Source organism: Sceloporus undulatus, chromosome 6 (assembly GCF_019175285.1).
Source record: "Sceloporus undulatus isolate JIND9_A2432 ecotype Alabama chromosome 6, SceUnd_v1.1, whole genome shotgun sequence".
Lineage (NCBI taxonomy): Eukaryota > Metazoa > Chordata > Lepidosauria > Squamata > Phrynosomatidae > Sceloporus > Sceloporus undulatus.
Genome location: NC_056527.1, coordinates 116,628,964 through 116,639,483, shown reverse-complemented (window position 1 = coordinate 116,639,483; position 10,520 = coordinate 116,628,964). Strand labels below are relative to the sequence as shown.

At 45.9% G+C, this 10,520-nt stretch overlaps 1 protein-coding gene across 1 annotated transcript; it reads right to left on the bottom strand.

Annotated features, from left to right (window-relative positions):
• On the bottom strand, positions 1–5,250 carry LOC121932563 (dynein axonemal heavy chain 2-like). The gene is made up of 5 exons (XM_042471262.1): positions 5,089–5,250; positions 3,540–3,714; positions 1,928–2,091; positions 1,596–1,756; positions 1–69 (listed from the first exon to the last, which is right to left on the bottom strand). Exons 2-4 carry the CDS (start codon positions 3,640–3,642, stop codon positions 1,700–1,702), a joined length of 324 nt encoding a protein of 107 aa, XP_042327196.1. The 5' UTR covers positions 3,643–3,714; positions 5,089–5,250; the 3' UTR covers positions 1–69; positions 1,596–1,699.
• Between the last annotated feature and the right edge of the window lie 5,270 nt (positions 5,251–10,520).

The following is a 10,520-nucleotide window of genomic DNA, read 5'->3' as shown; positions in this document are numbered from 1 at the left end:
TGGTTATCTTCCAGGGCTTGGAAGACATCCTCTGTACCTCTGCAGAGGCAGGGAGTTCATGATCCATACCTTTATTAAACAACCAACAATGCACCAAAATGGATTTAGCTTTTGAGATCTTCAGATCTCTTTATCAGGCAAGATGCTACAAAATGTAGGCTGGAAAGCGAAGGAGAAAAGGAGGGAGAGTTGATTTAAGTCATCTAATCTGCATGTCATCTTGACATATAGAGAAGAAGAGTCTACAAACTCTCAGATGGGCTAATCATGTGATGTGATAGTACAGTACAGTGGTGCCTCGGGTTACGAAAGTAATTCGTTCCGCGGCCGCTTTCGTAACCCGAAAAGCCTTCGTAAGCCGAATTGCCATAGGCGCTAATGGGGAAAAGCCGTGATTCCGTGCGAAAAAGCCGAAAAAAGCACCAAAAGTTTTTTCGTAACCCGAAAAAACATTCGTAACCCGGAACAATAATTCGTATCCCGAAAATTTCGTAACCTGGGTATTTCGTATCCCGAGGTACCACTGTATTAGATTTCACCCAAATAGCCCCTGGGTTTGCTGTAAAGAGGAAAAGGAAAAAGCTTTGAATCTCCATTTTAAAAATACAAAAGAACAGTGTTAATTCAGAACTGTCTCCATTCTGTTTGAAGAGCCCAGCTTCTCCATCATCGGGGCACCTTGCCTTATTAAGAGTTCTGAAGATCACAAATACATGCACATGTTTGGGTGCCTTTTTGGTTGGCCTAATCATGGGATCTGGCATTTTTCTTATGGCCATCTCAACTATTCCTGCTGCTTCCAGGATTCCAAAGCCCTCCCCAATGACTGCTGGAGGAGGTTGGATGGGAACCAAGCACAAAGCATGGCTCTGCCTGCGAAGCATGTGGTGGAAACAGGGTTCCTGCTATAACCTCGGCTTCTACAAATCCTGCTGGAATGTCCCCTACTCTCTCTCCTTCAAGTTCTGCCAGTATAGCCCTTGAGGTCTGAGTGTTCTGCAAAAGCCTAGATTTGCTGCAGGCATTATTCTCCTTCTTGGGGTGGGGGACAGACTCATTCTGAACACAGTCTTTTCCCCTTTCCTTGAAGCATAAATATCTTCAGAAGAACTTTTTGCCCTTCTGCTTTCTGATACTGACTGAAAAACCTTTCCACAGCCAAACATAAAGAATATTGACACATTTTCTCATCCTCTATGACTCTTGATATGTTGAGACACTCCATCAAGAAAGCAGCACAGTGTTGCAAAATTTATTTATTTATTTAGGAGCATCTTTGCAGAAACACCATTTTTTAGTCTGCAAACAATTTTTTTGCAGAAAGTCTTGAAACCAACAACAATAAAAATAAACAAAATCTCTTGTAATCTCACCTAGCAGAAAGAACTTTTGAAAATACTCATTTCACAACAATGAAATAATTCATATCTCTAGCCAAATTGTGCTTTCACACCATGGTCAGAACACAAAGAAAAGAAATGTTTTTTCAGTTCCTAATAAGGGCTTCCTCTCATATGAGAAAATGATTTCTATATCCCTGATAATTTCCTGAGTAACACCCAGCACACACGCATACCCCTGCTGTTTCTACTTACCTTCAGCTCCTTACTCAGCTTATTCAGCTGCTGGAAAAGTGAAAGGCCGTGTTCTCCATCACTTCTGTCTTCAGAGTCTTGAAGCTTACATTCTTCCACTCATTTCAGTGGTCCTCCCACTCCTTTGTAATCTCCCACACTTGCTGAATGTAGTCCAGCTCCTGCAGAACACACAGGAGAGGTCAGCACTTGGTGAGATCACCTCCAGTTCTACACTAGGAGTTATAACTTCTTTCTCTCTCTCTGCTGTTATAAAACTGAATGATACAGATCAAGTGGTTCAGGGTAAACCTTCTCTCTCTTAGCAAGAATGAGAAGGGAAGCCATCTTACTCTCTCCAACTTCTGAAGGTCTTTGGAGGCTGGCTGATCAATCTTGAAGATGCCCAGGTTAGAGCGAAGAGTGTTCTCTTCCTCCTTCAATTTGGCCAGCAACTGCCTCATGGCTGCAATTTGGTCTAGGGCTGCATCAGCAGACAAGGCACTGGTGAAAGGACCTAATGGAGGAAAATAAAACAAAACAAATAGAGCCTAAGGAATACAAGTCCCTTCCTTCCTTCCTTCCTTCTTTCCTTCCTTCCTCCTCCCTTCAATCCCTGGGAATAAGGATTCTTAAAGAAAGCAGCAATGAAGGTCTACAGTGTTGGGTGGGTGGGGGCAGAGTTGATTCTTGAGATTCAAAAATCTGAGAATGCTGGACAGTGGTACATGACCAACCTGTGGGTTTAAGAAACCAACCATGAAGGTCAAGGGAATCTTACATTATCCTGCTCTTATAGAAATGAAACCTCCCACGAACTGTGCCATGTAGTAGCCAGGGAGGAGAGACAACATGAGAAAAGCACATGGGAGACACATACACTTGGTCACATCTGGTCACGTGCATGTTTTCCTTGGAAATAAACAAGGTCATGGGCCAAATAAGATAATGTAGCTAAATATAGCTTTGCACCCTTTCTTTTTGGACTGTCTCCAGATCAGAAACAAAAAGGGGTGTAGCACTGCCTCTCAGCCTTCATCTCTCTCTTAAACACACACACACACACACACACACACACACACACTTGTTTGGTCCTTGGCCAATATAACTATCTTCATCTTTTGCTCTCAAAATGGCTGCTGCCAGAGCAAATTAAAAGTGACTGCAGAGGATCAGACATGACTGCCTCTGAAGCCTAACTAGCTACCAAATCTTTCCTAAATAACAAGATTCCTATAGACAGAAGGGGAGGCAAAGAAAAAAACCAACCAGTTGGCAAGGCAGGAAAATAAAACAGAGGGGGACTGGTGGTTGAGGGCAATGGTAACATCGGGTTAGAATTCTTTAACCCTGCTTTGAGCAGTTGGCACATGGAGACAACCCATGTGTAGTGGATTGTTCCTTCAGTCTACCTGAGAATAGGCTGGATGTGATAGCAGCTTCTCCTTTTACTTCCTAAAGATTGTAAGTTGAATAAACATACCCAGGATCAAGCTATAAGCCTATTTTGCAGACCACATGCAACAGAACCAGGACATGCCTTTACCAGCCAAGATGCTGGCTACAGACCATTAAGTGATAATTGCCAATGGCTACAAAATAATGGGAGTTGGCTGCAATCAAACCCTGGCTGCCTTACAGATTTTGCCAAGAGTTTTGAAACAAGCAAACCAAGGCTGAGGTTTCAAACATAAGAAAGCAAGGTGTTTCCAGAAGAAAGGGACAATACTCCCAGGGACAGAATTTTAACCATCGCAGGGCAAAGGAGCAGGGACGTAGCTAGGATTTTAGGAAGGGGGGGGGGGGGTCCAGACTAAGTGCCACCATTATAATGGGGCTTGAGTGCGGCTGCGCAGCAGCACACACCATTCATTTTTCTAATGGAAGGGGGGGTCCGGACCCCCAGACCCCCCCCCCCGGCTACATCCGAAAGGAGGAGAGACTGTGTTCTGTTTGGCCATTCACCATTGGTGCTGAAGTCTTGAAGGAGACTTTGGGCCTTCTTTTTCAAGTCATCTGCACAATGGATCAGACTTGTCTTGAACTTTTCCTTGTGCTTCTTGAGCATGACTTCACTGTCCAGGATGCATTGTTGGAAGGTCAGCCACTCTGAGTTGAGGTCTCCCAACAGTTGCAGAACCTGGAATAGAGGAAGAGAAGAGGAACAAGAGATGACAGAGGGAAACATCACAGCAGAAGGGTGGGTCTTAGAGCAACAGGAGGGTCTGAAAGAAGTCTTTATACAGCAGGGTGGCCACGTTTGCAGGCCAAGTGCACCACCACTTAAGACCTCCTCTGCAGGCTGCATCCCCTCTATAAAGGCAATTTTCTGCATTTTTTCCTAAACCCAGGGGTGACTGGAAACTGAGCTTCAAAAAGACAATTTTTTAAAGTTCAACCCTCTCCCCACAGCCACCCTCAACAAAGAAAAAGCAGTAGTGAGCAATTTTTCAAAGTCAGGGCTGCTCACATGTCTCACTAAATCCTGGCGGGCCACACATCTCTGTGCCCATTCACTACCATTTTATAAATAAATAAATAAATAAATATTTGTTTTCTGAAATAATGCCTCATACCCCACACATCCACTACAGGGCACAAACGCACTTCCCTCATGTCTTTTAAGGTCTGCTTTAGGCCATGAAGTCTTCCCCCCCCCCAATGAGAAGTGAACAGAAGTCATTACTTTTTTTGGAAAAAGCTCCCCTCAGCCCAAAAACAGCCCAGGGAAAGAAAGAATATGTTCCCCACATCCTTGAAAGGATGCAGAGGGGCATTTGGAATGAAATCAGTCAATCAGTTAATAAAAGGTGGGGTGGAGTGGAGTGGACATTTCAATTAACAAATCAGGGACTGCATATGGCCTGTAGCGGACATTTCCCCATCCTTGCTCCCCATGCCTTCCTTTCAAAGAAAACTACCACTCTTAGCCCATGTGATTTCTTTTACCAAGAAATGGAAGTCTTGAGCATCTGGGGAGTGCAAGCATGCCTGCTGCCTTGCCTGCACAGGTCTAGAGAGGGTGCATCCTCCCTCCCACTTCTCCAGGCCCCCATCAGTCCCCCGATACCAATCAAATTTATGCTTGCCTTTTGCCCTCAGAAAGGTGCATAACCTAATACTGAGACTGTCGACCTCAGCAGAAGAGGAGAAAATTGGGAATGGGATCACTTTAGCCAGGAAAACTGGGAATGGGCTGCACGTCCTCTTTTTTTTGGGGGGGGGGTGCATCTGAGGCAAGTGACAGATACCTCTTCTTCCACGGCCACCTTATACTTTTCAAGGATGGCAAACTGCTCATGGATGGGTGGGATCTGCACCTCAATCTTAGGCAATTTGTTCTGAAGAGTCTCATGGAGCTGGAGGCTTCTGCTGAGCTCCTCCAGGGTCTGCGGGGGGCGGCTGACGCTGTGGGAGAAAGGAGCCTTCTCTGACCAGGGTGGGATAGGGCAGGGGGTCATGAAGCAGAAGCCAGGCCCTGGGCAAGGGGCAGGGACCAGGCCCCGTGACTCACTCAGCAGAATTATCCTGCAGGTTGGTGTGGAGCTCCCACAGGCGGCTGCTGGCCTTCTCATTCAACAGGTAGGTGAGCTTGTTCTGCCACTCAATGCAGTGCTGGACCACTGCCGCCTTCAGGTGGGAGCAGTCCAGGAGCACAAACTGGATGCTCAGCACCCTCTCCTCCTTCTGGGCATTGTTGGCCACCTCCATGTATCTATGGCACACAGGCACATGAACAACAGTTATGGCCCCCTGGGGCAGAAGAAAAGGCAGCAAAGAAGCTACAGGGACATCTTATGTCAAATAAAACGTCACTGCTGCTCTACCAGTTCCTAACATAACCAAGCCTGGGTTGTACAAGGAAGCCTCAGAAACTGCTAGGAGTTGACCAAAAGATACCTTTGTGCAAATGCATTTTGCTTTCAGTGAATACCCAATGGATTAGAACACAGGCCTCTTTTGCAGAGATTGCAATGTTACTTTTTCTGGGCTTCAACTCCCAGAAATACATGCAGGCACACACACACACACACTAATATAACCACAAGCCACGCTGGCTGGGGGATGCTGAGAGTTTCAGTCCAGCAAAATAAATTTTCCAAACCTGTCCCTGTTGCTTATCATCCTGCTAGCAACTGGTATTTGAAGGAAGAGCATTCCTGAAAGCAGAAGAGGAAAGTCATAAATGTAGCATAAGCAGAACCCTGCTGGGTCAGACCCTAAACAGCCACCTAATCCATGATGCTACTGCTCAAAAACAGCTAATACATCTCTTCAGGAAGACCAGAGGTAGGGCCTGAAGCCAAAACTCCCCTCTGCTATTGCCCACCCATATCAACTGATACTTCCCAATATATTGCCTCTGAATCAGATCTTGTAACAGTAAATTTTTTTGACTACAGCTCCCACAGTTCCTCAGCCAGCATACTGTCCAAAAAGTACCTTTCTAAGTTCTGTTGTCTCTGAACCTACCTCCCCGTCCTATACACATAAACACGGACACATGTTGCAGGGGAAGGCCTATGTGGTTGTTTGACATGCTGCAGAAGTTTGCTGAATTCCAGCACTGAAGATGTTCTCGTCTCACCGTAATGATTCAAACATACCTGAGCGTAACCTACATAACTAGTTGGGTCCTTTAATGTATCACATCGATCACATCCATAACCTCAACTTGTCTAGACTTTAAATAAAGTATCACTTGACCCAGATCTAAAACTCCTGAGATTAATTTGCTGTTTTAGGCTCTAGACTAGCTGGTTAGGAGGCTGGTGGTGGGAGAATGTTAACCAAATTCTCAATCCAAATTAGTAGAACTGGTTATGTTTGAACAGGAGAGGATGATTTTCAGAAAAAAAGGGAAGAGCTGCCCTTTCTCTTATGTACATTTGCATGGTGTATATAAAGAGTAAAAGAAAGATGTGCAGTTATCTGTCCTTAAACTATGCAAGTTACATACCATGGCTGCACAACGAGAAATGTTAGGGGAAACAGGAGTAGATACCTTGAAGTGATTTGTTAATTGAAATATAGCTTTATCTCTATCTCCCTGGCTCACTGAAGCAAGGAAGGCTAGCAGGTGGAGGGTTGTTCCAGTCCCAAGGGATCTTATTAAATCTTCCCATTTCATTAATTAATTCCCTGTCAGCAGGTCACTGGAAACGCAAAGCCAAACCCGACTAACAAGAATACCACCTCCTCCCCCTCAAAAAAATCCATGGTCCCAGAAGACACCAATGGGGACAATGGCAACACTCGGGTGTTGGCAGAGACAGATTGGGCTGAGGACTCCTTTGCACCAGTCCCTTGCTCTGGGCCCAAATTTGCCTCCTTCCCACACTGGGCCCATCAATTAGGTGTGTCAGAATGCTGAGTCAGGATGCTGAGTCAGCCATGCATGAAGGCTGCCCAGGAAGATGCAGGTGGGAGAGAAAGACATTTATGCTGGCTCCTCTCAGCCCCAGCGCCTTGGCGGCCTCACGCCTTGACTTTGCCACCGGCGAGTGATGCCGCACACGTGGGATAAATATGGTAGAAGAGCCCTTGATGGCTCTTACTTGTAGCCTGTTATCCTGATCTCCTGTTAATTCCGCTCCCGCTTTTACTTTGTTGTCTTTAATCGGGAAATGTAACATTGCTCTGCTACTGACCTTACGCATGAGAATGCGAAGAATCAAAAGCTTGTAAAACATGCTGTAAACAAAACAAAAAAGTTCAGAAGGCAAACAGCAGCTGTTTAAGAAGCCTTCACTAGAGCCAGACAGCCCCGGGGACACCCTTGACCTGCCCATGACACTGGGACATTGGAGGACCCAGTTTTTTTATCTTCCTCTTGTCTTCCTGACAGCCACAAACCTTGAACCACCAAGCGGAGGCATCCTTAAATCCTCCCACAGCCTCCTGTCTTCCTCTTGAACAAGAGAGTGGCAAGCCCCTGGGATAAGGATGGAAGGGGGATGGCAACGATGAGACTCTCTCTTCCTCTCCTCCTTCTCCTCTCTTGTTCTCAAGCACTCGACATGCTTGTTCAATAAATTATTAAAAGATTAAAGGATCAGGGATGGAATCCTCCTGCTTATCCCTCTTCTGTGTAGACATGAAGCGCTCTTGGCCACCGTGCCTTCATCTCCCTCTGTGGCCAGAGCAAGTTAACTGAAGGCCAAGGGAGGGATGGGGTATGGGGGGCTCAGCCTGGGCCATCCCAGGGAGAGAATGCGGGCCTCTTGCTGGACAGCACTTCTGCACAGGCAGACCAGAAGCAAGGAGACCCGTGGCCATCAGTCAGACTGGGAGCCGAAAAAGAAAGAAGCAAAACTGTTAGGGAAAGCCCTGAGTGGGAAATGGAAAGAGGCCAGAAGAAGAAAAATCAATCTTCTCTACATCTACATGGCAGAGAGCTGGTAAGCCCCTGAAATCCAAGGCTGGAGGACCTGCGTATGACAAACTTCCAAGCCTTCCCTTTAAGCATCCCTCATCCATGAACAACATGATCAGTCATGCTATGGCTTTATCTTTGGTTCTTCCTTCCCTTTTGCTTTTGTCCCCCTGGTCATATCTTGCCTCAACAACCAGGATTTCCTTCTCTCTAGTCTTGGCTCACCTTGATCCTTTCCTACCTACCCAGCCCTCTGCTGTCACAATCATTTGGGCTCTCATCACATTACCATACCCTCCTTAAAAACCCCGGGTGCCTTTGTCTGTCAGTTCCTTATCTCTCCACACTTGTATCCCTCCCAACACACCTCTAACTATGATCTTCACCTCCAAAGGTCTCCTACTCCCTCAAAGACTCCTCTGCTGCCCTGCAGACTTGGAACCACCTACGCTTTCCCTGTTCCTACCTGCCTCCTTTTGTCCCCCCCCCCATACTGATATTAAACTGTATGCTCCTTGGGGAAGGGACTGGTGCTTTTGCACTTTGAAAAAACACCGAGGGCATGTACATAACAAAAACAAGAACAACTATAACCATACCCCCCCCCCCCCAATAGGATAAAGTCTTGGATACAGTTTGGAATGTTATTTTGCAGAAGCAATTTTTCCCATTAACTCTTTAGAGTGCCGTTTCTCTTCACTCACAAATAATAGATTACTTGGTGTTGTTACCTACCACAGAAGCATTAAAAATACAGAAACAGCCCCAACTCCCCCATGATTCCAAAGAAGCAACAAGTGATGCATTTCTTGTTACAGTAAACAAAGAAGAATTTGCAGCCAGTTGATACATTGCTTTTTAAAAGTAACACTGGTCCCTTTCATAGGACATAGTTATAATACTTTGATCCCACTTTAACTGCCAGGGATACATGCATATCCTGGAATCCTGGGATCGGTAGGTTCATGAGGTGTTTATGCTCTTCTGCCAGAGTTCTAGTGCCAAACTACAAATCCCAGCATGCAGAGCTGTTCTAAGGAAAAATAGGAAACTTGCAGATAGCAGACCTTTTTACTATAGCAGGCTTTTGAAATTAATATTTTACGAGAAACAGCCCATTTATAATGTGGCAAACTTTTGTTTGTGGTAATGGGTTTCTTTAATAGTTTGTTTTTAACTGCTTTCAATTTCCTGATGATTTAATTGCTTTTTAACTTTTGTGTACTGCGACTGTTTTAATTTTTGTTAGCTGCCTTGAGTCCCAAACTGGGGAAGAGGTGTGATGTAAATGATGATAACAATTGTAAGCCTGAGGGCAGGGAACCGTCTAACTAAAAAGATTGCATGTACAGCGCTGTGTAAATTTACAGCGCTTCATAAATAAAGGTTAATAATAATAATAAAAACGATGACGAAGATAATGATAAAGCAGTATCAGTGTGCTATAACAGTATCAAAGCACTATAAAGGTGTAGTTCAAAAGTAGCGGTCCTCGTCATCCCAAGAAATGCCACACTTTGCGGGCCACCATTACCACCCTCTCCCTCTCCTTTTCCCATTAGGGCATTAGGCCAGCTACACCTACTGCCCACCCCAGGTACCAGACCTCCACTAGGCACACAGGCAGCCCACCAGGGTAAAGAGGAGGATTTTGTTCAAGGCCAGCCCAAGTGCCTGAGCCATGCCCTCCCCCCCAGCTTCTCCAGTAAGGCCAGCCCCATTGGCAGTGTCTGGAGTGTGGTGGAGGTGGATATGGGTTTCCAGGCCTCTTTGCTTAGTCTACTGCAGCAGCTGGATCTTGTTTACAAAGCTCTTAATGGGATGTCTCCAGGGGGAGAGCTGTACAAATATCCCCCTTGCACTCAGCCTCTCAGCATTTCTCCCCCCAGTTTAGGTTTCTACAATCACTTTTGACATTTGCATGGAAACAGGTTTTCTTCTTCCTGCTGTTCATTCTGCCCAAACCCATTCCTCAAACGGCACTGGATTCCAGCCTCCTCCAGTGAAGGGACAAGGCAGCTGCAGAGCGGCACACAGTGATGTTCCACAACAGTTTGCAGAACCCAGGGAAAATCAAATGCCCCCCTCCCTAGGACAGGGAGAAATTGTGACAAAGGTGAAGGACAGGCCTTCCACCCTTTCCCCCCCAAAAATTGGCTTCAGGCAAGGCTAAGAGTAGGATGCTCCAAATCTTGTGGGGCGGGGAACAAAGCTGTGAGTTTCCAGCTGCAAACTTTAGGAGGGGTGTATAATACAGAGCCTCTGGGTCACACTTGGCCCAGCTTCACTTGGGACAACAGCTACCTCGAATGCCAAGGTCAACATCCACCTTGTAAGATAGACATGTGTGAATGTCATCCTGAGACACTGCAGGACTCAGTCTGGAGGGAATCTGTGCCTGAATTAAGACCATGGCTTCTAAACCTCTGCCAGTTTTGCTAGAGGTAACCACATTTGAGTTGGTATGGCATGACAGAAGAAATTCAGGTTCCAGACCATGACATTCATCATGGCAAAGCTCCTAGTAATCCTGGCACTACCTTGCACAGCAGGCTTTGGCTTGCCTTGCA

Excerpts from the sequence above, each read along its gene's own strand:
- LOC121932563 (XM_042471262.1), bottom strand. The coding sequence starts at position 3,642 with ATGCTCAAGAAGCACAAGGAAAAGTTCAAGACAAGTCTGATCCATTGT. Across the intron at positions 2,092-3,539 it reads TCAAGACTTCAGCACCAATG|GTCCTTTCACCAGTGCCTTG; the intron begins GTGAATGGCCAA and ends TTCCTCCATTAG. Across the intron at positions 1,757-1,927 it reads ACCTTCAGAAGTTGGAGAGA|GAGCTGGACTACATTCAGCA; the intron begins GTAAGATGGCTT and ends TGTGTTCTGCAG.